Source organism: Harpia harpyja, chromosome 6 (assembly GCF_026419915.1).
Source record: "Harpia harpyja isolate bHarHar1 chromosome 6, bHarHar1 primary haplotype, whole genome shotgun sequence".
Classification (NCBI taxonomy): Eukaryota; Metazoa; Chordata; class Aves; order Accipitriformes; family Accipitridae; genus Harpia; species Harpia harpyja.
This window is the reverse complement of record NC_068945.1, coordinates 15,937,110-15,964,733: the sequence shown is the minus strand read 5'-3', so window position 1 is coordinate 15,964,733 and position 27,624 is coordinate 15,937,110. Positions and strand designations below refer to the sequence as shown.

Genomic DNA, 27,624 nt, shown 5'->3' with positions numbered 1-27,624 from the left:
AGGCCGGACACCAGCGAGCTCCGAGGCGAGGGCTGAGGCGAGGGGCAGAGGCGGATGACGCCTGAGGCGAGGGGCAGGCCGCAGGCGGGGGGCGGCGGTCGGAGGCTCTCCGGTCGGCGGGGTCGCTCTCCGAGAGCCTCCCCGAGGGGGTCAGCCGCGGGCACTTCGTCCCGCCGCCTGGCTCCGGCGGGGGACCGGGCGGGGGACCGGGCGGGCACCGCCCAGGCGAGGCCGGGGCGCCCCTTCCCCCCCCCCCGCCCCGCGCAGGGAGGGACACACGGGGTCCGCCGCGTGCGAGGGACAACGGCCACCGCCGCCGCCCGCCCAATCCCCGGCAGCGCCCGGCCCCGCCCACCCCCGGTGGCCCCGCCCCTCTGGGCGTGGCCGGGCGGGCGCGGGGGGCCTGTTGTTGTGATGAGCGCCGGCTCCACCCCCTCCTCGTGCACGGCCGCGCAGCCCACCCTCCCCCAGCCCGCCCGGGCCCCGCCCACCCCGCCCTCACGCCTTTTGTCCACTCCCTGCGCCCCGCCCCGCCCGCTCTCGCCTCCCCATTCGCCCTCCCGCCCCGAGCCCCGCCCTCCCCGCGCGGAACCCCGCCCCGCCCCTCCCGGGTCCGTCCGTCCGTCCGTCCCCCCCCCCCCCCGCCCCCCCCTCCGCCCCGGGCCCATCTGTTCCCGGCGGCGCGGCGGTTGCACTGCAGGGCGCGGGCGGCGGAGGAGGATGGGCCCGCGCAGCGGCGGCCGCCCGCGGCAGGGGCAGCAGCAGCAGCAGCAGCGCCCCCGCCGGCCCTAGCGCCCCCGCGCCGGCGCCGAGCCGCCCCATGCGCGGGCGGCAGCGAGGGGGCAGCGCGGGGCCGCCGGGGGGCGGCCGCTGAGCGGCGTGGCGCCGGGGGGCGGGCGGAGCCGGAGCGCCGAGCGGCGGCGGCACGCAGCAGCCCGCGGAGTGAGGCGGCGAGCGGGCGGGCGGGCGGCCGGCGGTCCGCGGGAGATGTGCCCGGAGGAGGACGGCGGCTGCGGCGGCGGCTGCGGCGGCGGCGGCGGCGTGGCCGGCACCGGCGGCCCCGAGGCGGCGGTGGCGCTGGACGAGCTCCGCTCCTGGTGGGAAGTCCCGGCCATCGCGCACTTCTGCTCCCTCTTCCGCACCGCCTTCCGCCTGCCCGACTTCGAGATCGAGGTGAGAGCCCCGCGGCCGCCGTCCCCCGCCCGGTGCGCGCCCCGCCGGACAGCCCGCCGGCCGTTTTCGTGCCGCGGCGCCGTCCCCCCGCCGTGCTCCCGCTGCTCCGGCGGCTCCCGCACGCCGCTGCCCGCGCCGGCGGGCGGCGGGGCGGGGGGCGCTCCCCCGCCCCCGGTGCGCCGCCGGATCCCGGCGCGATGCGGCGCGGGGTCTCCCCTCCGCTCGCGGCGGATGCAACAACTTCCCCGTCCCTCCCGGCCGCGCTCGCAAACTTTCGGCGCGCCCGTCCCGGGGCGCCGGTGGGCGGCGGCGGGCAGGACCCCCGGCTCCGGCTCCGGACCCGGCGGGGCGCACGGCGGGGGCAGCCGCGGGTGGAGCGGAGCGGGGCCGGCCGCCGCCGGGCCGCATTGTTCCGCGGGCCGGTGTCCGCACACAAAGGTGGCGGGGGGGGACGGACTCGGCACGGAGCCGGCGGTGGGTCCCCCGTGCCCAAAATGGTGGCGGCGAGAGGCGGGCCCGGCCCGGTAACCCCCCACCACCACCTCCCCCGGGGGTACCCGCGGCTGTTGTTGGGGGGTGTCCCCGGCCCGCTCAGCCTGCGCCCAATTTGGTCCCTTTTGTTGGAGGGGGTGGGGAGGAAGGAGGTCCCCACCTGGCCGGTGCCCGGGGGTGGTGGTGGGGCGTGGGGGTGGCGCGGAGGGTCGCCGCCGAGGCGGGCGGCGGGAGGTGCAGCCTTTCTCCCGCATCCCAGCAAGCCCCAGCGAGGCCGGGCTGCTCCGCGGGGCACCGCGCCGCTCATTGTGCGGCTCCGCGGAGCCTCCGGGGGAGCGACGGTGCCTTCACCACCGCCGCTGCCCCCCGCGTAGGGAAAACTCTCGGCTTCCGAACCTTTTTACCCGTTTTCCTCTGTAACTTTCTTGTGCGGTTTTGTTGTTTTGTTGGCGTTGGTTTTTTTAATTTATTTATTTTAATTCTTATTTTCGTGTGCGTGGCTAATGCTCCGTAAATATTTTGTGCTCTGGCTACAAATGTTACAAACAAAGTGTGTCCTGGTAGGAAATCTTTTGTGCTTGCTGTGAAAAGCTATTCTTGCCAGCGCGTTGGCAATAAACCGGGTGAATAACGTGGTGGCGTGTGTTTTTTAAAGACAGTAATTGCCCCGTGAATGCGAATTCCAAAGATGCTTAAAAGTTCAATGGGATGCGCGAAGCCCTAAAGAGCAAAACTCCTCGAGCAGGATGTGAATTTCTGAAGAGGGGGAATCCCTTATGCGGTGCGAAATCTTGAAAGGGGATAAGGTCTCTCAATGATGCAACTTCTTGCGAAAGGGAACTCCCCTCCCCCTCCTATTGATGCCAAACCATTAAAGGGGGAGGCTCTCCGGGCCCAGCAGCGCAAAATCTTGAAGGAACCTGAATTTACAATGATAAAAGGGCCAAGGCACTAGCCTTTCACCTTTGGAGGCAATTAGCATCTGGCTTGCTTCACAAATGAAGTAAATGTGGGCTCCCCTTTGGTTCCCGGAGCACGCTTAGGGTGGGGGAGTTAACATCACTTGGAACAAATTAACTTGCTTTTTTGGGGGGTTGCCCGGGACGAGGAACGTGTGTGGGTTGGTGCTGAGGGTGTTGCAGAGCAGAAGCAGCCCACCGAAAACGTCGCCAAAAACGTCTGCGCGCATGGATGGCCTGCAGCGTTCGGCAGAAATGGGTTTTAAAGGACGGTGTTTGTCCGAGGGACGGTGGAAATCGCGGTTAAAATCGGGATGCTGCAAGAGGACGAATGCGGCTGTCAACTCGGTGTCTTCAGGCACGCGGAGTAAACCTCCTTCCCCGGCATGGTGCGAGCAGCCCAGCACAGGCGGTTTCAAAACTTGATGTTCCTTGAAGCTCACCATCTTGTTACCCCTTGCCTGGCGTAGTTGTTCCAGTCTCATTACCAGTTTCAGGAATATCCGGGAACGGGGCTTTGCACAAAGAGCTTGCCGAAACAGTTCATGGTGTGAAACCGATGGCCAGCGATGGGACTTACCCTTTTTTTCTAAGAGTACTGCTCTGTGTGGTTTTTGGTTTGTACTTTATTTGGCTGCATAAAGAAGGCTCCCCCCTTGGTTTTGGACCTGGGAATGCCAGTGCCCGTTCTGGCTGTCTCACTGCTGCCTCTGAGATGGGCTTTGAGTTTCAGGGGCATCTGATTAAAACAGAGGTGGCTGTTCTTCTAGGGGTTTGGCGAAATGCTAGGACTTGAGGCAAATATTAGGGGGAAATAAAACCTGAGCCAGCCATCAAAAACTGAAACTGTGCTCCTGTACAAATGACATTTTCTTGCTTTAGCTTTGGTTTTTGTGGGGAGGTGTGCTTGTGGCCAAATGCGAGCAGTTTGAGAAGTTACTGCCCTTTCCCCCAAGTTACTGCCCCTCATGGGTAACCCGGGGGTGAGTGCCCTGGTCCATTTGGATGCAAAGTAAAACAGGTGGTTTGAGTGAACCTGTTTTCTTGTGTGTGGAAGCAGGAATGGAGATCTCGGGCTCAGAGGGTTTCAGATGGAGGATGGTCAAGCTCAAACTCCTTGAGCTTCGCAGCAAATGTGTGTCCAACTCTGCCCAGTATCTCTAAGGGCCTTGCTCTGGACGCAGTCGGCCCTTCTTGGAGGATGTTGTCTTCTTCCTAGGAGGACAGAGCTCATCTCAAGTTAAATCCTGGTTGGTGGCTTTTTTTTTTTTTTCTTTTTCTGATACTAGTCTATCTCCAGCAGGGAGTTTGGTACTAAACTGTTACAACATTGTTACAAAAAGCAAAAGTTTTAAACAAACCTTGATTCTGCTTGTAACAAATATCCCCTACTCTCTCCCTCCCTCTCTCCCTCCCTCTGATTTTAGCAGGCGGTGAGGTTAAGGTTTCACTGCTACAGTCTCTGCAGTCCCCAAACCAGGCAAAACTTGATCTTCCAATATGGTTTTGCTGGTGGTGTTGGTTTTTTTTTTTTTTTTTTTTTGAAAAGCTGTAGTTATCTTTTGTTCCCCCCCGATTTTTTTTTCTTCTGGTGGGTCTGCCCATAGCTAGCTGGAAGGCTCTGTAATGATAGGCCATCTGGACCCATCCCTCCTGTGCCGAGCAGATTTGCTGATGGTATTTGAGAAGTTTGGGGGCTTTAGTACAGGGAGGCAGCAGGGAGGGAGCTCTTTTTTTTTTTTTTTTTTTCCCCTTTTTAAGTGCAAACCTTTCGCCCTCTACTTATTGGCCTAAAAGAAAGTGAAGCTTCCAGATGCGGGGCTGCCATCAGCAGCTGGATGTCAGAAACCTGGGAAGCAGATGTTTTGTTTTTCTTTTTGCTGGACCAGTGCGTAGCCCGAGACTACGGGGAAGGGGTGTCCAAAACTGAAAGAAAGAAGCGCATCCATCAGGCCGGGCCCTGGGCATTGTTCAGGGAGGGGGTGGGCGCAGCTGGCCCCCATGCTGGCTCTGGCAGATGCAGGCGCCTGACGAGGCGCAGGGCTCCTCTTTTCAAATCTGCGCCGCAGCATCACCCGGCGATGGACTCAGGAGGGGTTCAGCTACCGCCAGCGGGTCAAAAGTTCAGTGGGCCAGGAGCGGGTGCTCCGGGACGCGTTCGGCTTCATGCCGTGTTTTTACGTGGATCTCTGAGGATGGCAGAGAGCACTTATGCCTGCTGGGGTGTGTTGTGGGTTTTTTTTTTTTTTTTTCCCTTCTCCCCTTTTAAATGGCTGCCTTGTCAGCCATCTGCTGTACAAAACTTTCATGTCACTTCAAAAGTGGGCTTTTAGTTCTGTTGGTCTGGTCGTTGTGGCTTCTTTCTCGGTGGTTTGTAAAATCTGCATCGAGTGAGTTTGTCCTTAACTACTCTAACAGTACTCCAGTGGGAGAAGGTCTGGCTGTACAGGGCACATATTTTTTTTTTTTTTTGGTAGGCATTGCCTTGACAGACAGAAAGGATGCTTTCCACATTCAAGTTAGTGCAGGCGATGATAGGGAGTGATTTGTTTCCCTCTTCAAGACTGGACTGTAATGTGGGACACCTCTTGTGACAAAGTGTCTCCTGGCCATGTGCCTTCCCCTCTGAACTGAAATATCCTCCTGGCAGCTGTAGGGATTGTTTGCATCAAAAATATTAGGAGAATATTTAACGTTTTCAACTGTATTTCAGCACAACTTGAAAACACTGGACAGAAGCCAGCGTGGCATGGCCACCCAGCTCTTTGGCATGTGCTCCCAGGAGCTGTGGACTAAAACATTTAGGAACTTCTGCCTGGGTAGGTCGAGGGGAGGTGACTTTCCAGAACGTGCTTGAAATAGTCAAAACATTGTTGTTAACTTAGTTTATTTGGAAAAGGGGGAAAAGCCACATTACACAGGGAAAACATAAATCTTTTCCTGTGGTTTTTAAAAGCGCCTTTGGGCAAATTGCCTCTGCTGTTAACTTCACTACGGCTTTAAGATGCTTTTCCTTGCCTCTTGTTCCTTCCTAGCACTTTGGGCTCTGGCTCTACCTTTAGGTGTGTTCCTCCCACCCACAGACAGGGCACTGCTGCTCTCGCCCACCTTTTTCCTCCTGTAGTGCGGTATCTGTCGTGTCGGTTCTTGAACAGGCTCTTTCTGTCAGGAATATTCTGTGGCTGTTATAAACCAGCAGCTGCTACTGCTCCCGTGGGTCCCCCAGGAGGAGGAAGAGTATGGAGAGAGGGAGAGCTGTGCTGTGGCTGTCTGAAGGAGACAGTAAAGAACAGGGGGTTGTTCTATCTGTGCAAACCAGGTAGATCTTTAAAAGCAAAGATATTTTTTAATATGTTAAACTCCAGGAGTGTTATAATTTTAATACTTTGGAAAATGTGTTTTTCCTAGTGAGGACAGGATAGCCAAATATGCTTTGAACCTCCACTGTCCTGTCATGTCAGGTCCTGCTAAAATTTCTCTGTGGAGCCCATTGCTCTGTGCCCTCCCTGTGGGTCCCTTGTGATCTGTGACACCAAAATGGCACAACCTTCCTGTTCTGGCAGTGGTTTGTATGGAGTTAATTGCACAGGCAGTGTGGTACAGTACCTGAGTGCTAAGCCTTCACCCCTCTATAGCTATTCTGGTCTGGTACTGCATTATTATTTGTATTACAGTAACATATACAGCATCTACTGATGCCTTGTCATGTTGTATGATAGCTGATGGCCAGGTAGCTTCTGATCAGTAGAATTTAGAATCTAATTAAGATCAATGCGACAAGTAAGCACAGCAAGCTGACCAAAATGTCAGTAAATCCATGTAGGTCAGCTCTCCTCATAGAAGGTAAGTCTGAGCCAGTTTAAACACCTTTTCAGTAGAATAGTTCAGGCATTAGGATGTCTGTCCCTCTTGCCATTTGCCCATTGGTGGTAGGCAACATTAAAGTGGAAGGGAATGGGCACTGACAGTCTAAAACAAGAATGAACAACAGATGTGCTCACTAAAACTTCAACCTCATGCAAAGTGCTTGGCTCTAGAAAAAGTGAATTGTCTGAGGAAAGGTAGAGTAATTGGCAGTGCAGGGAGAGGCGCTGTACGGTGAGAAGACAGGGTTGGAAAATATGATAGATTTCAAACATACTGAAAAGAAAAAGTGTCAGCCCCATTGTGCAAAGACCCATTTATGGATCAGTGTATGAATTCAGGTTATATACCACAGTCACTCCGTGGTGGCTCTGCTTGCCCTGGGCAACACTGGCTTCATTGGAGCAGAGGGTGCAGGGTGTGTATTTGTTTTTTGAAAATCAAGTTTAAAAAACAAGAATGCAATGGAGGGTTAGTACTGGCTTTATTGTTCTTTCTACCTGTTCCATCCGCTGTTTGGTTTTGTTGCTTCGGCAGTGCCCCATCCCTCTCCCTGTGTCTGTTCCAGCAGTAGTTCTTACTTTGCTGGTCTTCACTTTTGCTGCCTTAGTTATTCTGTTCATAATAGAATCATTAACACTCTACGTGTCAGTATTGGGCTCTAGAGTTCATTGAGATTAATGGAGGGGGAGGCAGAGAGATACTTCTCGGAGCTGTTGTTTCAAGTGGTCTGCAAATTGGAAAGCATTATATCAGTTTCCATTTCAAATGCAAGTCACATCTCTCCCAACTGTAGATCTTAAACTTTTTAACAAGTGTTTACATTTTATATAATGAGACGCTAGTGTAATTGGATACAAAAAGAAGGAATAGGTAGTTCAGGAGGCTGATATGTGAGTTAAAACATTATCTTAAGCCTATGAAAAGAAACAAGAAGTGACTGCACACAGCCAAAGGGTGTCTGCACAATGGATGAGGAAGGTTATTTTGACAGCAACATTTTGAATGGATCTGAGTTAGATGACAGGGGATTTGGGGAATGACTGTAGCAGTCGAAGGCAGAAGAGAGAGGAACGCGGTAAGAATTTTGGAGTTTTGGATGGAGTACATTGAAGTTGATATTACAGATTTTCTGTGGTGTTAATTGTTGGAAACAATTGCCTCTTCTGCTCGTGCAGCTGACTCTGAAAATCATGTCTGGTGTTAGCTGATGTTTTTGTGTACCCGCAAGTTTAATGGTTTAAGCTGAACTTGTCTAAAAACCAATTTAAGATAATCTGGTGCAAGTCTTTCCCCGCAAGGAGAAAAAAAAAAAAAAAAAAAAGATGGTCTGTGTAGTAGCTTGAATACGACTTTGCAGTTTACTTTGGTTGCAAAGACTCGACTACCACAAACCTGTACCAATTCAGTGCAGCTGATGTAAACCTCTGCCTAGCACATCAGTCCTCAGAAGTTTGCTCCTTTTGGAATTTGTTCTAGCCAAACCAGCTAAAAGTAACACCGTTAAAGTGTTGCAGCTTTATATGTAGACCTGCTTAACTGCAGTCTTTCTCTCCCCGCGAATAATGCCGGCATAGCTGTGCCATTCTGCCCCTGGCATCTGTTAAGTGCCTGCATGAAGGGTGAAGAATTAACTTTTGTAATGGCAATGGATGCTTTCATAGACTTCTTTCAGGCAAAAATCTCCTCAAGAAAAGGGCTATAGGCAGAAATGACAACAGCCAGGGAGTTAAAAGTTCCCGAATTAAAAGTTTATAGTGTAAACCTTATTGTAGGTAGGTATGAAAATTATTTTTTTTTTTTTCCCCCTCCTCGTTACCAGAAGCAACAGCATCTGCTGTGGTGGTGGGAACAATGCAGCCTAGTGATTCCTCCTTCCTTACAGTAGAGAATCCTGTTAAACACACAAGGCTGTGCCTCAGAGTGTATCCTTTCAGCAGGCTTGTTCCTTTTAATGGGTGCCCATTCCTGGGGTCTCCATTGTTTCACCAACAATAGCACTAGGGGCAGCTGATTTGGTTGACAGAAAATGTGTTAATTTAACAGATCTATTCCCTTTAGCCACTCTCCTTCCTATTGTGCCCCAGTTCTCCCCCAGTTCCTGGGGAGGAGGGCCCCGAGAGCAGGGTCTGTTAGGTGGAGGGCTCCTGCAATTAGGAGGGGTTTGTGGCCTTTTGTGTGAGGCACAGAAAACAGCTGATGGGGAAAAGTGGTCCTAGTGTGGTTTGCTTACTGCCGGAACACATGTTTTCCTGCTTTTTGGGGGGATTTTAAGTCCACCTTTACTGGGGACAGGGGAATAACTTGACGTTACGGGCTGCTGGCAGTCAAGGTCTTTGCTTTGCTCCGAGGTGGCTTTGCAGCCCACTGTGGCAACTCCTTTCAGAGCTGGCTCAACTTCTTGATGAACTCTTTATATCCTGTAAATGCCTAGCTAAAACACCAGCTTTTCACTGAAAAAAACAAAGCTGCTGGTATCATCCAGGGTAGAGCTGCTGAGGCCTGGCTGGAGAAGGCAGTGTGTAAAGTTAATACAAAATGATTTGAAACGTGAGGGGCATAATGGTCCTCGCGCCACCTCTGCCCTGGGACAGGCCACCAGTTTAACGTAGTTTTGGGATTGATCTGATTTAAGCAGTGCAAGCTTTTCAGCCTAGATGAACTTACACTGCTTCAGCTCTTCCCTATATTAACATAGCTTAGTTCAGCAACAGGGCAGTGGTGGTGGGCTCTTTGTTGGTTTTTACATCGGTGTGGTCGAGCTAGTGTGTTCAGCCTGGTGGGAAGGAGGGCACATGTGCTGCTGAGGGAGCAGTGAAACCTGAAGCTTTGGTTTTGGGGGCTGCCAGAAGGAAGATCTTGCTCCCTTTCAAGCTCTCGCCCCGGCCACGCTTCTGACTCTGCGGTCTCCCCTTACCCGGCGCCAGCCCAGCTGCTCGCTGGGTCCTGGCCGGGCTTTTGGTGGGGTTGTAGTCGTGTGGTGGAAGCAGGACCTTGTGCTTTTGGTGGCCGCAAGCTGCTGGGTCAATCCGCTGTGACTCTTGAAACTCTAGCCTTAGTTTACTTCTGGTTGCTGGGGCTGGTGATGTAAAAGGAGCTCTGGAGGTTCTTTTTCCTCCTTGTTGGTAAAGCTGTTAATTCTCTGGCCCTTTCTCTCCAGCTAAGCCTGCCGTAAAGGGGCTGGAGCTTTGCATGGCCAAAGGGTTGGAAGGCAGAGCTAGTTTTCTTGTTTCCGGTGAGCCCTGTACACAGGTAGTTGTGTGGCAGCAAAAATATTTATATATCCATAACACAAGGCAAAGAGGATTGTGGGTTGGTTTTTTTTTTCTTGCTTGGGTTTTTTGTTTGTTTTAGGAGGCAAAGGGTGAGAGTTCACTTAAAGAGCTTGACTCTTAATAGAGCTTGTCATTGTTGCTAATATAAAACAAATGATGAGCATGGGAGAGGAGTCAAGGCTCCCTCTTCTGGTGTGCTGGGAAGGTTCAAATGCTGAAAAATAAGTAAGGGGGGAAAAAACCCAGCAAGCAAGACCCCTTCTGTGCTTTCCTGTGGTACTTTAAGACCTCACTCAGGCCTCACCCTTACTGGCCCAGCATGTAAATTTCTTCATGACCCCTGAATAAGTAACCTTAAGGGTGCTCTGTAAAAGTGAAATGCATTTTCAAACGCAAACTACATTGTACTTGCAAGTAGAAGTGAACCCTGGTTTCAGAGGAGTTTCCAGTCTGAACATGGAGGATGGCAGCCCTTCACGTCCCTGTGTCTGACATTTCTCAGTGCTTCTCTTTACTTCTTCTCTTTTCTGCATCCTCCTCTCACAAAGATCATGTCTTGTCCCATGCAGCTCCCAGGCCACATGAGTGCATTGGCATGTAAACATGTTTGGGATGATTGCAGGAGCCAAGTATGGTGAGCACACTCTATAGAAACTGCGTTTCCAAGACTCCAGCACTCCTGTTGCTTTTAGTTGAGTCAGCCAAGAATTCAAAACTTATTAATGGGTGATTGATGGAGAAATGTGCATAAGGAATAAAACTTTGTTGGGATTTTTAGATGAGTTTTCTAAAAATCCTTGTATAAAGTGCAGTTGTGAGTACCTCTGAAATTAATAGGATTTCAGGGCATTAGAGAAGTGACTTTTTTTTTTTCTTTCCTATTTTTGTATTCTTCACTGGAGAGTTTGACATCACGTGGCCATTTTCCCTGTGGTGTTAGTGTGGACTTATGAGCAGTGTCTGGTGGAACCTGAGGACATCAATTCTCAAGCTGCCTTCCCACGGCAGCTCCTGCCACCCGTCACGGCTGGCAGTAAAACTGCTCACCCGGATTAAAAACCACAACACTTTTTTCTTTAAGTGAGCTACATCTAACCAGGAGCGGTTCCCCCAGCTGGCTCCCCCCACAGCCCCACAGAAGGGTTGTACCAGCATGACTGAAGCAGTGGCATGGTAATGGAAACAGGCAGCGGGGAGGGGAAGGGCTTTTTATAGCTGACGCTTCTGCTGGAAGAAACGCTTATCGCACTGCAGCCTTGGGTAGCAGGTGGAGTGAGACTGCACAGGTAACAAGAGGTCATGCAAGGGGGGCACCTGGGGAAGAATCCTTATCAGCCTCTGTAAAAGGGTTTTGGGGCTTGTTTTTTGGTACTCTGTCAAGGCTTGCTATATTTCTTTTTTCTTTAAGTTAACATTCTGGTTAGAAAAAGTTTAAATTGAAGTTGATGGTGATCCTTTAAATTGTTCCTTCCAAAGTCGGACCCAAACACGTGGTCAAAATCAGTTAAACTTCACTGTAGCTGACAGTCTTGCACAGAAACAAAATAGTGCAAAACGTTATTATCTTTCTTAGAAATTCAGGCTTTTCTTTTTAAAAAAAAACCAAACCATTTCCCCCCAAAAAGTTTCCCTTAGGCTTTGGTCACCCAGCAATGCAGGTATCTATCCATCAGGATTTGCTTGCCTGTGCTGAAGAGGCCAGAGCAGCTTGCCTTGTCGGGCAGGGCAGCCACATAGAATAAACAGGGAATAGCAGTCTCGATTTCCTTTCTTTCAGCCTGATACAAGGTGCCGAGGCACAGAAGACTATTTTGCCCTTAAGATAATTGTGTGTTGGAGAGGATCAAAGGGCTTGAGGGGGTTTTTTTGGTTGAAAGGGGATTTTCTCCATGGACAGCTGCAGTAGTGCATTAGTAGTGCAATGGATTATCTTTCCATGATCTGTAGGATCTCAACCAGCTATCGAGGGGCCCTGCTGAAGGCTGCTGCTTGGGGGAGGCAGAGTGAAAGTCTCCTGTTAGGGGGAGACCTGTAATGCCTGGGAGCTCGGACCACTTGACTCCCTCTGCCCCAGCAGGGTGGGTGGTGCTGGATATTCTTAGACTGCAGATAGTGCCGTGGAGCATGGGGAAAGGGAGCCCAGCTCTCGGTTATGATTAACTGCAGCTGATGCCCTGCATCCACCCTGCTCTCCGATGGAAGTGCTTATTAAGGAATGTGAGAAGGGAGCCGATTCCAGCTGCTGCGGCATCCCATAAAGGGCAATGTGTAATTTGGGAGGGTGTTACGAGTCCCTTGGCGGAACAAACTACTCACTGTAGTAAGTGTCTGACCTGCCAAACGCCCGGACTTTCTCATTTTGGGAAGTTTTGGATGATGGCTGATCCGCAAATAGCTGTGGCATTGAGAGGGAGTCCCTTCACATGCACGGACCGGTATCTGTATCCTTGCTCTGTGCTTCTCGTCGGGGGTGGGGAGGTGGTGCATGTGGCCTGACTGTGGCAAGAGGGGATGGGACAGGCCTTGGTGCTATCAGAGGTGGAGATCAGGTCATGCTGTGCCTCCCTGACCTGGTTTCAGGGCTGGGGGATGAGGGGTCTGGAATGTGCAGGGCGGCGGAGCTGTCAAGGAATGTGGGTCCCCAGGTGGCCACTTCCATCCCTTGTGCTTAAGTCGGGCTCGAATTGCATCTGTGTGCTGGTTAATAAGTGTTGGGGCAGCTCTGCCATGGCAGGTTCTCCTGTGTGCACTTCCTGAGGCAGTGGGATGCCAGAAATATGGGGGTGACAATAGTATCTTGGTAGGCAATAAACTCACCACCTCAGCATTTTTAGAATTTTTTGCTACCTTCAGTGGCACAAGTTTTATCACTTTTGCGGGGGCGGGGGGGTGACTAGTGAAGCACAAGCTGGGATGAACCCAGCTTTGGATTTCAGGGCTGAGATTTTTTTCAGGACAGGCAGTTAGAAAGACTTGTCTTTTTTTGTAAGCAGGACTGGTTTCAGAATTAAAGGATGAACATGGACTGCCATATGATGTTGTGTTGTTTTTCCTTGGAGGAGTAACTGCAATTTATAATCATTGCCTAGTCCGTAGCCAGTTGGCAGGAAGGCTGCTGTGAAGGGATTGATTATTAGTGGATGCTTCATTGTGCTGTCCAAGCCTGAATTTCTTGATCTAACCGGTTTCCTTCATTTGGAATGGCTGTAGTCAGCAGAGAGAAGAGAGGGAGATATGTCTTCCCTCTCAGCAGTGCTGTTTCTTGTTCATGGGATATGCTCGGGGAAAAAAAGGGTCAACAAAAAGTGTCAACACTTAAGCATTCTCATAGAAAGCCAGCTGGCTGGCTGGCCAGCTGGGGACTGCTCACAATTTTCTGCTTCCTCTTGGGATTCTCTCTGTATTTGTTTTCAGCGTGGTGACTTAAACAAAACTAGTGCTGTTTGGTGTGAGCATCCTGGAGGCTCTGCTCTTTTCCTGGGAAATGCACCAGGAGAATGGAAGCGTCACTGGGAAGGTGATCTAGCACTCAGAAATGAGAATGCCCGCCCTGCGGTGCAAAGGCACGCTGGCAGCTGTGGCAATTGGAGCTGAGTTAGCATTTAAACTGGCAGTAGAGGACGTACAGAAGTACAGATGCAGCAGCACAGGCTTGAGCGTGGACAGCAACATCTGTCGAGCTCCTCGGATAAACGCTGGGATGGTTCAGTCATGCTGAACCACATCCTGCTGCAGCTCCTCTGATAAACCTGGGCTAGCTAATTAAAAGTTAGCATGTGCGTGGCTAGGCAAAAAGCAGCCGTGCCGCCGTCGTGCGGTAAAGTAGCTGGCGCTGCTCTTTGGGAAAGGGAGTTTCTGAGCTGGGTCTGAGCAAGAGCGGTTGTGCAAGTAAGGGGTCGATGGAGGAGGTAGTGCGGCAGGCTTGGGCTGGGCTGCATGCCCCAGCTTGGCTGCCTCGCTGGGCTTAGGCTGAGCGGTAGCAGTTGGAAGAGGACAGCTGAACTCATACTTAAAAAGCGGAGGGGTAGAAGACTCCATGCCAGATCTTGGAAGTACAATCCTAACCCTCTGCTTGTCTCCTCCTTTCCTCCCCCACTCCCGTAGCCCCTCTTCGGCTGTGTGGAAGTGTCCCAGTTCTTGCAGCTGTGTTAATTGTAATGGGTCATTTAGTCCTGAAATCCCTGTTTAAAAGGGGCAAGTCCTTGCCTCGTGTGACAGCTGCCGCCTTGCACTTTTCCCCAGGCTGGAAATAACTGCATATGACACAGGAGCAGAGCATGGCGTGGGGGAGGGAGGAGGGTTTCTGGCTTCCTCTTAGTGCTATAATGGCTTTGCTGTGTGACTCCTCTCCCATGTGGACCATGGCAGAGTCATGCCCCACATATTTAGCAGATCTTTCAGTTGGCAGTGCCTAGGCGATATGCTAACAGCCTGGTGCTCTCCTGGCTCTGGTGGACTGGAGTCTTCCTGGACATCTGGGAGCATGAGAGAAGGGACATGGGGCAGTGGTGGCAACACAGGACACTTGCCTGGAGCATCAGGGAGCCTCTCTGGAACCAATGTGCCTGCCCATCTGGAAGGGGAAGCCACGCTGTTCTGTGCAGAGGCAGAGACAACGAGAGGGAAGGCGGAAAGGCTTCCAGTCCCTGCTCCCATCCCCTCTCTCCAAAATCCAAAGCCTTGAGCCCATGGAAACCTGGCCAGCTTTTCCTTCTAGCTGAAGGGCCGTCTCCTGATTGGAATGACAGCTTTGAACTGGAAGACATTATTTCATTAGTGTGCTAATCAGATACAGAGATTACCTGATTGGCTACTTAATAATTAAATGAAGTTGCCTGTAATTCTTTGAGCACACAGAGAACTAATTAAATTAACCCTTCACTGCCCTGTGTGCCTGGGGTGCACTTGTGTGAAATGGAGAGGGCAGCTTCCCCAATGTGGAGACTGTGAGCAGAAGGGGGTGATGGTTGCAAAGTGGCCAGTGCTGGACTGCCAAGGTGGTCCTTTCTTATCAAGGGCCTGGAGAGAAGATGACACACTGTTATACCCTCCAGTTTAGTTGGTGTTTGGCCCACCTGGTAGGTGATCATTATGTCTGGCAATGCTCTACCAACAAATCATGTCCTCCAATACCCTAGAGAATGCACTGGCCTTATGGAAGTTGGCGCCCAGGCATGCATTGTAAGTCAGACAATGGCTTTGTATCACCTAACTAAGAGCAAAGCATTATCAAAGAAAGAGGCATTTCACAGTTCTTCAGGAGAAACAATCAAGTGGAGATCAGAAGATGTTCTGATGTACCTTGGAAGCGTTCTTCCCAGTCCCCACTGGCACACAGTGCCAACCAAGCCAGGACATCTCCATGCATCTGACAGGGTTCCACCAAGTAAACTTGTTGTTGACCACCAATTTCCTATTTCTCTCGACTGCTTCAGTGGCTGCTTGAGGAACTGCATTTTGCACATGCTCACAGGAATACAAGTGTATTTCCTATAGTTTGAGGAGGACACAAAAGTCCTATCAGTGCCATAACTTTCCTTTATTATAGATTTTTTTAAAAATAAGTGAAAAGAGTAATAAGCAGGAAGTTTCCTTGTGTTTTCCAGCCTCGTGTTTTTGAGCCTTAATGCTGTGCCCAGGCTTTCAGCTTCTGTAATGCTAGAGGTGAGGTACAGAGTTTGAATTTTATGGTGAAAGGCTAATTTTTAACCTGTGAGAATATTGTTATCATGCTGAAGACACTCTGATTATTTCATTGCTAGGGTGAAGAGTGAACATCTATAATTCTTTTTTTGTATCTGTTTTTAGTACTGAGCAGTGGGTTGAGGCAACAGGAAAGCTACCTTATAATAATCCAGCTCTGTTCCCTTGCTGCTGCCACCATCTCCTTCTAGACTTTGCCCATACATGTTAAAATGAAACTGTCAAATTAAGCACATTTCACTGTCATCCAAGACTAAACTTGGCAGAGAAGAGCCCTTGGACCTTCTGGCCTAAGTTAACCACGCCTGGCTTCAGCTACCCAAGGAATTGCCGCTCCTCTGTTTATGGCGTGCAGAACGGCTTTCCCCTTACCCGTGGCCTGTGTTGCTGGATCTGTCCTCTTCTCCCGTGAAGATTGGTGGTAGCAGCAGTGCCCTCGGAGTCAGCCAATCCTCAGCGGAGGGATAAATATCTGAGCCACTGCTTTGTCTTTAAAATCTGGCTTCCACATGACAGGCAGCCCAAAATGCCTGCGAAAACAGGTCAGGAGACAGAAGAAAACAGGGAGGATGGGAAACAAAAGGGCAGCTTTCAGGGTAATTAGACGGTTGCTGCGCTCCCTCCTGTAGGGAGCATTCGCTGGTGAGAAATGATCCCCCGTGTTGACTCTCTACAGATGTGGGTACGCTGACAGGGTCTGAAAGAAGAGCAGAGTAAGCAGCGACAAGGGCCAGCGAGCCTTGGGATTGCGTGTCCCTATTGATCCCTGAGGTTTAGCGCCTTTGCTTCCAAGGGGAGCCGCCGGACCTGTTCTCCCGCCCGCTGACCTTCGCAGTCCTTCCTGCGTGCCCCACGCCATCCTGTGGCAGAGCCGGAGCTGTGGTACCCACCTCCGACTCCTGGCCGGGCTCTCTGGGAAGGTGCTGCCCCCATTTTGTGAGCGCACGGGCAGGCATCCGTCTTAAAAGTGTGGGCTTGGGGGAGGTGGGGAACGTGCGTTCAGCGCATGCAGGGTCAAGCTTGAACCCAGCTGCAGGAGTCAGTTAGGTTTTAGTATTATTAATATTTGATGGCGTCCTGTTGTAAAAGGGCAATAAGTAAGGCTAGCAGGCCCGCGCCTGGCCTGTTGTTGCAGTAAAAAGCTGTTTTCTGAGGAGATTTCTGAAACAAAGGATATTCGAGTGTGTGGTGGAAGTGGCCATTTAAATGCATCTGACCATAAAGATGCTGCCTGCCAGCAATTTTGATATCGAGCTTGTGGGACCCACTCCTGTGGGTAAAATCATGCTCGACAGGACAGAGCCTGAATGCCAGAGATTCAGTTTGGGGATGGAGTTCAGGGAGGCTTTTTACCTCTTGTGTCCTCCTCTTTGTTTTTGTTTATGGGTTTACAAAATCAGATTAGCATTTCAATGTTGGAGGCAAAGGCCCTTGGGCTGTGGTGGAAGGCAGCCTGGCTTAGCCGGTTTGGGATTACTGCTTCTTTCCCAGCAGCCGACCTTCCCCTGCCCTGGTGAGGAGCAAAGCCCGAGGCTTCTCCCTGTTGGGAATGCACCCGAGCTGCAGCTACCCCTCCAGCTGAATCTTAAGGTAGACAGGCAGTGTCACCATGAAGGGTAATTAGCCTTCTTTTCAGGCAAGGAAATTTTTTTTGATTGTTTTAAATGGTAGCACAAGTCTGGGAAAAAAATACCAAAACAAAACAGCTGGGAATCCAAAAGCTGTTCACTTTTTCCAGTTGTAGCTGCTGATCTAATAGATGTTGTCTGTCCACAAACTTGGCTTTGCTTTAATCCTGGGAATCTCACATCCACAGTCCTACTGCTTTAATAAAACAGTGTATTGAATAAAACAGAAGCCTTTGCCCCTTTCCTCTCCCTGTAAGGCATAATTGTGTATTCAGTCACAGCGGTGTAAATTTGGAGCAAGTCCAGTGGGTTCAGGTTGATGTACTCCAGATTTATGCTATAATCACAGAAAGCAGTGTCTCATCTGAAACCAAAGTTTTCTCTTTGGGATGTCCCTTGTTTGTTAACGAGAACTGACTGCTGCTCCATGTGGTACCCAATCTGTACGCTGAATATGGAGTGCTATAGGAACAGTCTTACATGCTCCTGTAATGCAAGACTGTTGCATGTGGTTGAGCTTGCAAACTTACTTTTACAGAAGAAGCTTAAAGAGGTAACTTAAGCACAAGAACTTATTTGTCTTTATTGCTTCTTTATTCCGAAGAAAATTTGCAGATTTTTTTTTTTTAAGTCTTACCCCAGTTTGATTAAATTGCTCATATGGCTTTTTCCCCCCTGTGCGAAGAAGGCACTGCATTCTTTGGTGAAAGGTCAGTCTAAAAAAAACTTCTCTGCTTGTAGCTATTAACAAAAAGTGTTTTGAGTCTGAGTAAAAAATATTTCTCTAGACTAGTTTCACCTTCTTGGCTGTCTCAAGTCCTAATTTTTTATTCTAATATAAAATTTTATAACTGCTAGTACTTTGTGCTGCCTCTCTTCTCATGCTAGGGCAGGGTGTACACCTTCATTCCTTGCTCCCCTCCATATTACTGTTTGTCTGCTGTCTGGGAGAGAAGTCATTCAGAGTGCCAATATGTTAAGCTGTTGAGAGAATGGGGAGAGATGAGATGAAGGTATTGTTATGCTGGAAGGTGTTAATTGGTGCTATCAACCACTTGTTTGATTTCTAGACAATTACAGCAGTGCTTGAAGTTGTGTCTGAGCCAAACAAATGGCTGGGACACTGCAAGTTCCTGGTCTTCTCTTTTTTTGAGTGCTTATTTCCTCACTGCCACCCCAAAAAATTAGCAGGGCTATACACACTTGAGCCAAGAGGCTGTGCCTGGATGTTGAGTAGTTTTCTGAGTGTACTGCACAAAAGTTATGACATTGTGTGTGAGCCCTGGCCTAGCCTGGTGGCTTGGCAGTGGCAGGATGAGGAGCAGGGGATGGGGAGGAGATGCTGAACTGCATGGGGATGTTCCTGGGTTCCATAGGAGCAGAGGAACAAATGTACTTGGGTGATGTTTTCCTCTCTGATATTACCTGCTTAACAGACAGATGCTTGACATTATCTAAGGCAAAGCCCTCTTGTAGGACAAATACCCAGCTGCCAAATAGAACCTCTAATTTGTAGTCTGGGACTTCTGCCCAGACAGCAGGCAAGTGAGAGTCTCCATTCCTCCTGCTGTAGGAGGGGTGTATGAGGTCTGGCCTGTGGCACCAGAAGAGTGGCTTGCTCCTCTGCAACCGAAGAGGAGGGATCCTCTCCTCATCTGCTCTTTCTTCCTATAGCTGGGAAGTAAGGAACCATCCTGATTTCCCTGATTTATTTTTCTTTCTCCCAGATGCAATAAGAAGTGGGATGGGGAGTGGCACCTGCTGCATCTTGGAGTCAGGTTCATTTTAGCCTGAGTACATTAATGCTGCCTCCTTCCATCAAAAGGTCCAAGGTGTGTTGAACATTACTCAACCACACCTTTGTGTGGACCTCTTAGCATTCATATAGACACATGCATCCAGCCCCAAATGCTTGTTCATCACATTCCTTTGTGGAGTATTGCCACGCTGGTGTCCTACTGTGGTAGGTTAACCCTGGCTGGACACCAGGTGCCCACCAAAGCCATTCTATCACCCCCTCACACCTCCCCTCCTCAGCTGGACAGGGGAGAGAAAAATATAACAAAGGGCTTGTGGGTCAAGATAAGGACAGGGAGAGATCACTCAACCAATTACTGTCATGGGCAAAACAGACTCAACTTGGGGAAAATTAACTTAATTTATTGCCAATCAACCAGAGTAGGGTAATGAGAAATAAAACCAAATTTCAAAACACCTTCCCTCCACCCCTCCCTTCTTCCTGGGCACAGGTTCACTCCCAGATTCTCTACTTCCTCCCTAACAGCGGTGCAGGGGAATGGGAAATGGGGGTTATGGTCAGTTCATCACACATTGTCTCTGCTGCTCCTTCCTCCTCAGGGGCAGGACTCCTCACACTCTTCCCCTGCTCCAGCGTGGGGTCCCTCCCACAGGAGACAGTCCTCCACAAACTGCTCCAGCGTGGGTCCCTTCCATGGCGTGCAGTCCTTCAGGAGCACACTGCTCCGGCGTGGGTCCCCTGCAGGGTCACAAGTCCTGCCAGAAAACCTGCTCTAGTGCGGGCTCCCCATGGGGTCACAGCCTCCTTCAGGCACCCACCTGCTCCGGCGTGGGGTCCTCCACAGGCTGCAGGTGGATATCTGCTCCACCATGGACCTCCCTGGGCTGCACGGGGACAGCCTGCCTCACCATGGTCTTCCCCACGGGCTGCAGGGGAATCTCTGCTCCAGTGCCTGGAGCACCTCCTCCCCCTCCTTCTGCACTGACCTGGGGGTCTGCAGGGTTGTCTCTCTTACATGTTCTCACTCCTCTCTCCAGCTGCAGTTTCTGTGCCACAGCAACTTTTTTCCCTTCTTAACTCTGTTATCCCAGAGGCACTACTACTACCGCTGATGGGCTCGGCCTTGGCTGGCGGTGGGTCTGTCTTGGAGCCGGCTGGCATTGGCTCTGTCGGATATAGGGGAAGCTTCTAGCAGCTTCTCACAGAAGCCACCCCTGTAGCCCCCCCACTACCAAAACCTTGCCACACAAACCCAATACACCTACCCTGGGTGTAATGGCTTTGCTTGTTGCTTTTCATGATTGTTCGTGGTGTGCACCTGGTTTTGTGCTATGTCACACGTGGAGAACAGAGTGAAAGAAGGCATCTGAACAGAGAGAGGTGATACTAAATGGAGGCTGAGACCTTGAAGGAGTAAATGATCTGTGAAGACCGTTTCGAAAGGAAAGCCAGTTAAGACTTGATTTCAGGAAAGACTGATAAGGAAACCCCAGTACAGAATCACAAAAGTATGTAGTCAGAAGGAACCTCTGGAAGTCTCTAGTCCAACCTCTTGCTTGGATTGAGGCTGTTGCCAACAGTAGGTTGGGTTAACCATGGTCTGAAGAATGCATAATGCTTTTCTTGGTTCTTTTCCCTTTTCCCACCCCCCAAAAAAGAGAGCAGAATTGTCACAGGAGTTGTTTTAAGAGAACATTTAGCAATGCATGGTCTAAAACTCTTTGCTGAAATTTAGCGTGGGTAGAAGGGGAGCTGGGAAGCAAGGGTGTTTAGTTCTGAGGCAGGGATATACCTTTTGCTGGTGTTTTTTTGAAACTCCACTCAAACTGTGACTGGTAATAAGACAGGGTTGGAAACTGCCAGTTCTTTTTCTCATTCTGTAGGGAATAGTTTGCCTTTGAGGGATGGTTGTTGCCTGTGCACAGATACCTTACTTCAGGAGTCATTATGCAAGCACTCCAAATGGGACCTCTGGGTAAGGAACACACAAAACAGCAGCTGTTGCCTTCCCAGAAATGCCTTAGACCAGACAGGAAGATTTTTTATGATGATTATTATCATTATTATTATTATTAAGAACAGATAGCCCAAGAGTTCTGGCCTTTGGTTTTTTAAAACCTAGCTCGTTTCATCTACTTCTACATGCCCGAAAACTGGGTGACTATCTAGTCTCTGCATCCCTATCAGCACTTTCTCAGGTGTGCCAGCACAACTCTTTGTGGGGCCATGCTGAAATAGGTAAGGGAGCTGAATCTGGCTGGTGGATTAAAACAAACAAACAAAAAAACCAAACACTCAACTCTCCTTCCCTCCAGTTATTTTTTGCCTGGATTAATTTTATGAACTGGCTCGTAGAGTGGCCTCGCAAACATTTGAGCAAGGCATGCTGTGGTGCAGGAGTTGGAATAAGTGGTGGGGATGAGAAAAGGGGCAAGAATAATTTAGTGTTCAAAGTGGACTGTTATGTCAGACTGATCATGCAGGGGTTCATCACTGTCCGTGGAAAGAAGTTGATCTTTGAGAGATGAGAAGTCTATTTTAGATTGGAATGAATCACTCTGAAGGTGTTCTCTCTTTCTCTATGGATGATGGAGAGGAACTAAGTGCACCAGCTCAGACATGACATCAAACTTAAACCTCATTTTTTGACTCTAATATTTTAGTAATGAAAATATCAGCATGCCTAATTAATGTTCATAATGCTTCACCTTCAGTGCTGTTGTAAATAAAAAATGTCACCAGCTGGAAGCAGAATCCCAAACTTCTTAACAGGGCAGGTGCGAGCAATAGCGATAGCTGTGAATATCCAACTGCTAACCATAATGTAACTGGTTGAAGAGCTCACTATTAGCTCTGGGGAGAAAAAAACCACTTTTAACTGCTTGCCTTTGGGTAGGCTTCCCATAAAACAGGGCTGTTCCTGCATGCTTTTCAGTGTTTCTGTCCTGCAGCGAGGGCTTCAAAGAGCAATATTCTCTGCTTGCCTGCTAATGTAATTTGTACTTGAGCTCAAGTGGTAGCGGTGGTAGAGAAGGTGCCTGCTTCAAACCACTGCCGTGACATGATAGTGAGGGCTTTATTGTACGTTATTGTTTTCTGTGTTCAAACTGATGCTAAATGATTACAAATTCAATTACTTGACAGGAAACTATAGATTTACAGTTGTCTGTGCAACCTTTAATGCGTCACCTTGTACCTGCAGATGATGATTGTTTTTAATTACAGGGTCATATGCTTTTTCCATGGGACAATGTCAGTGGTTGCTTTGTAGGGTAAATGGTGCTGAGAGTATAAATCAAGGCTGTGCACTGAACGAAGCTGTTAGCTATGTGGTTCTTGCCTCATTTGCTGAAGAAGTTTGAAGGTGGGCAGGACGTGAAAGACGGGAGCTGCTGGGAGAAAAGAAAGGCTGTCTTTTGGCTAAGTGAAGGTGTAGTGCCATGCCGGTCTAGCCAGTGGCAAGGCAGGTGTGAGGTCCTTGGCTCTCACTTCTTTTACTTTTGCTGCTAACCTAAGAGATTACAGCCTCTTTTCACCCATGAGTTCAGCTTTGTGGCATTATGCTTGAAACCTGGAAATGATCCGGGTTTCAGAAGCTAAATTTTGGAGGTTTAGTTTTTAACTGAAATGATTTTGGTTGTCTGGCTTACAATGAAGCCCTCAAATGAGTGGAAGAGGTGTAGGAATAGAGGAATAAAGATGGGTTTTGCCAACAGAAACATACTGATGTGGAGTTGCATGTTCAGTCTCAATACTCATCTCTGTTGCAGAGACCCAGACTGGCTTATGACTCTGGGTGCGTTGCTTAAGGCCCATTTCTCACAAGAAACCTTCATTTATCCAGCTTCACGCTCTTGAGAGTGTATTCCCACCACATGTATTTGGTGGCAGGTCCAGGCCCGTGCTCCCCCCTAGTTGCGGCAACACAACTGTTTTGAGCTGTTGTGGGAGCTGGGAAAGAGCGTAGGTGAAGCCAAGGGAGCCTGGCATGGGGTCCCAGATTGCATCATGGATAGGCCCCACAAGTTACTGCGTCAGCTGAAGCACAGAGGGCAAAGGCTCCTTCACCCCCTGATTGCAATGCAGAGCTCCAGCTTGGGGCCCTGGTTCCTTCCCCATGCCTCCATCCCCAGCCACTGTTCATCCAGATGATCCAGACAAGAGTGTGGGTTTTGCTCGCTGAATTATCCAGCTGAGGAACAGCTGTGGGTGCCAGCCAGTACAGAGCTAAACTGGGGAGATGTGTTAAAAATGGCAGAGTTGAGTTTATGCTCCATAGTGCTCTGTGGCATTTCTGGTTCAGCACCGAACCCTCTGAAGCTATCTTAACTGTATTGCCAAACTTTAGCTTTAGGAAGTACTGAGAGCTCGGTGCTGAAGTTGAAATTGGTAACAGTGCTGCAGGGAAGAGCCAGCCCCTGCCACACGTTCTCTGAGCTGCTTTGGTCAAGGCACCTTTCTCTCCCTTGCTTACCCTGCCTCTGCGGTGTATTGCTACCTACCCACCCTCTCGTAGTCCTGGGAAAAAAAGCAATTAAAACTCTGTTGTGTTTTAAATGCTGCCATGAAAATGCCAAGCATGGGGCTTGTGGGATTCTTTTTGGGGGTGGGGGGAACAATCTCAAATAGGGGTGCAGCCACTGGATGCTTAAATGGAGTGGTGAGTTTTGCTAGCATTGGTCATTTTTTTCCCCCCAATTTTTCATTTGTCAAACCAGATTAAAAATCATTAAATTGTAAATAGATTGAGAAAAGAATTAATGCTTATTGGATTGAGATGCTATGAGGAGGCCACCACGGAAGAAGGTCTGTGAAGCGATTAATAACTTATTTGGTGGTCGAGCTTGGAAACGATGTAGCAAATTAGGCATAGGGATACACAAAGAATAAGAAGGATAAAAATCAATATTGAACAGCTGTCTTTACTTCCTAATCTCACTCCCATGTACTGAATGAAGTGTAATGGAGATGTATGTGATTACTCATTTAATAACTATTATAAAGGGTTTGAATAATGGGACAGACCTCAGGTTGTTTTTACAGTCCTAAATGTAGCATTTCCTTCTTCACATGCTGTCACCTGAACTGTTATGGAGAGTCAACAGTCTGCATGGGTGATATGAAAAAAGTAGTAATAAGTGAGGCCATGCAGCAGTGTAAAAACTGAAATACTCCAGTTAATGAGTGAAGAGTGAAATAAAGCTTTGGGTGTCCTCATTTGGGTGAGGACAGGAGAGAACAGGAAAAAATAAGCATTAAGGCTACTGGAATTTGTAGAAAATGAGAATAGAGGGAATTATCTGGATCAGCGATATGCAGAGTGCCATACTGGTTATAGGATTGAACTGTCCTGGTATTAGATGGTTTTCTGAACATGTGATTACTAACAGATTCAAAATTTTAGCGTATGCAGCTCTGACTCAGAAGACAGATGATTTTTCTGATAGATATCTGTAAGATCTAACTTTTTCTTTTTAATAACCTAACTATTGTAGTCTCAACAGATCTGTGGCTTGCAAAAATGCAAATTTCTGTATGTCTGATGAGGTAGGCTGTATGGAGTGGATGTTGTCAACAAGCTGGCTGGTGCTGGTGCTGCTCTGTCTCCTCAGGGATAATAGAATCTGGGAACAATTAAGAGGCAGTGTAATCAGTTCCTGGGGGCAGGAGCATACCCTCTTGCTTTTCAGCATTCCCTTGGCTGACTCATGAACTCTGTTGATTGACTTGGGAAGCAAATGAATCCGGCTCTCCTCCACAAGGAAGAGTTATGGAGGCAAGGTGGTGAGAGGAATACCTCAGATCTCAGTCATCTCCTGCCCTCTCTGCTGCGAAATGCATGGAATTCACAATGGCTACTCAGCTGCTAAGCAAGTAGGATTTCTCCCCCCCCCATCCTTTAAACTCTGTCCGTCCTTTAAATTAAGGAGTACAACAAGCTATAGCTGAGAAGTGCTCATGCATAAGCACAGAGGAGAGTCTTGGCAGCTTGCTAGAAAACAAACTGTAACTAACTATAGTTGTCCAAAAATAAATGCAGCCATAAGATTTGCAAGCACTTCATATGTGCTTTGGTAAACGAAGGAAATGGTGTGTTTGGATTCACAGCTACTTGGGCTACCCTCTTGTTATTCAGTCGTTCCCATGCAGGTGACTAAGAACTTTGCTTTGGGGTGCAGGTAGACATCCCTGCTTTAATGCATTTTCACATTTCCTTCCACCCAGGAATCCTAAGAGCGTTAGCGGCTGGTTAATGAGGGCGTGCAGGCAGGCAGGAGCCCCGGGAGCTGGGCAGCGTCCTGGTCTCGCAGGTGAGGCACGGCGTGGTGCGGAGGGGTTAGGTGACCTGCCACAAGCTTCCCGCGTGAGCGTGGGCAGCCGACAATACAAACCAGATCATCTGTCTTCCAGTCCTACATGTGGAAAACACAAGAGCACTTAAAGCACGAGAGCACTCCAAACGTTTCTTTTTTCTTTAGCGTTACTTAGTTCTTTTGCCAAACAGTCTCTTCATTTTTTCCTTTTTTTTTAAATCCTGTATTTTGATGCTGGTATGCTCTAGGTAGTTACTCATCTCCCAGGCACACAAAGCGGGGGGATAAAAGCTTGAAATACACAAAAGCGCATGCAAGGAAGAGATGGGCTGCACGAGCAGGACTTGCCCTTAACCAAATTTGGTTTATGATATCTTACATTCAAGGACGAGAAAAAGGCCAGTGGTAAAAAAACTTCCCGGAGGCTGAGTGGGTTGGTGGCAGGAGAAGCTGCTGAGGCGGGGAGAAGAGACAAGCACATGGAAAATAAGCTCCTGCTCCCTCAAAAACATGCATGCAGAATGATAGCGGGGTGGGTGTGGGGGCGTGTAAACAAGTAACATCCCAGAAGCTGGAAGAATAAAATGAAAAGGCAGCAGGATCAGCCTGCAGATGAAAGGCAGCCCCTTTAACATTTGCTCCCAGACTCCGGCAACTCTCAGCAGTTGGCTGGAGACTAAGCTGGACGGTCCTGTGGAGCTCCAACAAAGGGACGAAACAAACCCCCGTCCCCCGGGGCCCCCCTCCCCGACAACGCGTGAAACAACTTGATAAATGATTGCTCTGTCAGGGGACGAGGGGATGGAGACGTCTGGGAGCGCAGAGGGAACGTATCTAATTCAGGCGCAAGGGGAGCTTGGGGTGGGAGAGGGGAGTGGGCAGAGGGGCGCTGGGGCGGGGGTACGCGGTCCCCTGCCTCGGCAGCACAAGTAATAAGCGTGCGGAGGCGGAAAGGCGCGGGCGGCTCTCCGGAGGGCTCTCTCGGGAGCAGGCTGACGTGCTCCCCCTGACCGCACCGCACCGGTGGGGCTCGGGTGGGTTCCCCCTGCCTCCGCCCTACCTCCAGCCCCCCAAGCCACCCGGCCCAGCGCTCGCATTACCTCATTTAATGGGGATGGCAGGAAATACAAACCTCCCCCCGCCGCTCCCAGCCCAGTCCAATAAGGGCTGCTGATAGCATTGAAAGCTGCAGAAACGGGAGCCCATGCCCTGGCTCTATTCAAGGGAACATTAATTACCCTAAAACAAAAACAAGAGGAGTTCACAGCTGGGGCCCAACACTTCAGATCCCCCTCCCTCCCTCCATCCCTCCCCTGCTGCTCCTCCGGAGTATGTGCGCGCCAGCTATTTATATGGTCTCCCCTCCCAAAGGAGCGATACTGGGCACGGAGCACCCTCTGTGCCCGACCCTCCGCCACCGGGATTTACAGGGCCAGTGTTGCGCAGGCATCTCGGAGGCAGAGGCGGTCCAAGGGCTGGATTTGTGCCGGGAGAGAAGCCGCATGCCACCGCCACCAACCAAAAAACGGCTATGTAGTTTGTGGAAAGCCGTGGCAGCTGGAATAGCGAGCAGTCCCCTGGAGTCCGGAGGGCTGCTGAAGGAAACCCGGGCTTGGGTGGCTTAGCGAGGATAGGAGGGAGCAGTGGGAAAACTTCAGTGAGTCCTGCTGGAAGCAAATAGAGGTTCAGTGGCAATGTCTTTTTCTCCCTCCCTCCCTGTGGGAACAGAGCAGAGAACTTAATTTAGAGCCCTCCTGAGCTGCTGGTTAATAAACGCTTGATCCAGGAGGCAGCTGCTGCCACCACTTACAAGGTGACCTGGAGCCCTGTTCCAGCGTGTCCAGGCCACTATGTCATGAGCACCAGTTGCCAGGAATAGAGAGCATGGCAACGTGTATAAATAAATAAAATGGGGTTTGAGTGCACTTCTGTGTTCGGCTGATGAAGAGGAAGGGCCTCGCTTCAGGAGAACTAAGTGCCATTGAGTTTTGTTCTTGTTTTTGTTATCTGGTTGCTGTCACCTGTCCAAAGAGAAGTTGGCCCCAAGCCTCGTTCTTGGGGCACGTTGGCAATAAATATTAACAAAAATAGGTAAAATGTGGAGGCTACCTGTGAGGAAGAGTGCTCTGAAACATGTGGAAGGCAGTGTTTGCCAGCTGTCAGCTCCGAACACAGTCTTCACCAGTGAATTTGATCTCCCCTGGGTATTGCCCTTCCCCTTCTCCTCTATGCCCCTGCCCCAAGTTCTGCGATGAGCTTAGCAAGTGCTTTGGCACAGGGTAAGGTGGCTCACCTGCAGTGGAAGCGTTGCATTCATTTAGGCTGCTAACCCTCTGACTGTGTAGGAAAGATGGAGGCTAAAGCACCCGAGTGCTCAAAGCCCTCTAGCACCTCCCTGAATTCATCTTGTGTCTCCAGGAGTTTACAGGAAAATAATTTTGGAACAGCTACACATAT

General features: G+C 50.0%; 1 protein-coding gene across 2 annotated transcripts in view; it reads left to right on the top strand.

The window, feature by feature from the left end:
• The first annotated feature begins 718 nt into the window (after window positions 1-718).
• The window catches only part of LOC128142980 (chromatin remodeling regulator CECR2), a 97,609-nt gene continuing 70,703 nt past the window's right edge, over window positions 719-27,624 (top strand). For both annotated transcript variants that reach the window (XM_052789772.1, XM_052789771.1), the window contains exon 1: window positions 719-1,173. In XM_052789772.1, the coding sequence (XP_052645732.1) occupies window positions 988-1,173 (186 nt within the window). In that variant the 5' untranslated portion in view covers window positions 719-987. The remainder of the gene's footprint in view (window positions 1,174-27,624) is intronic.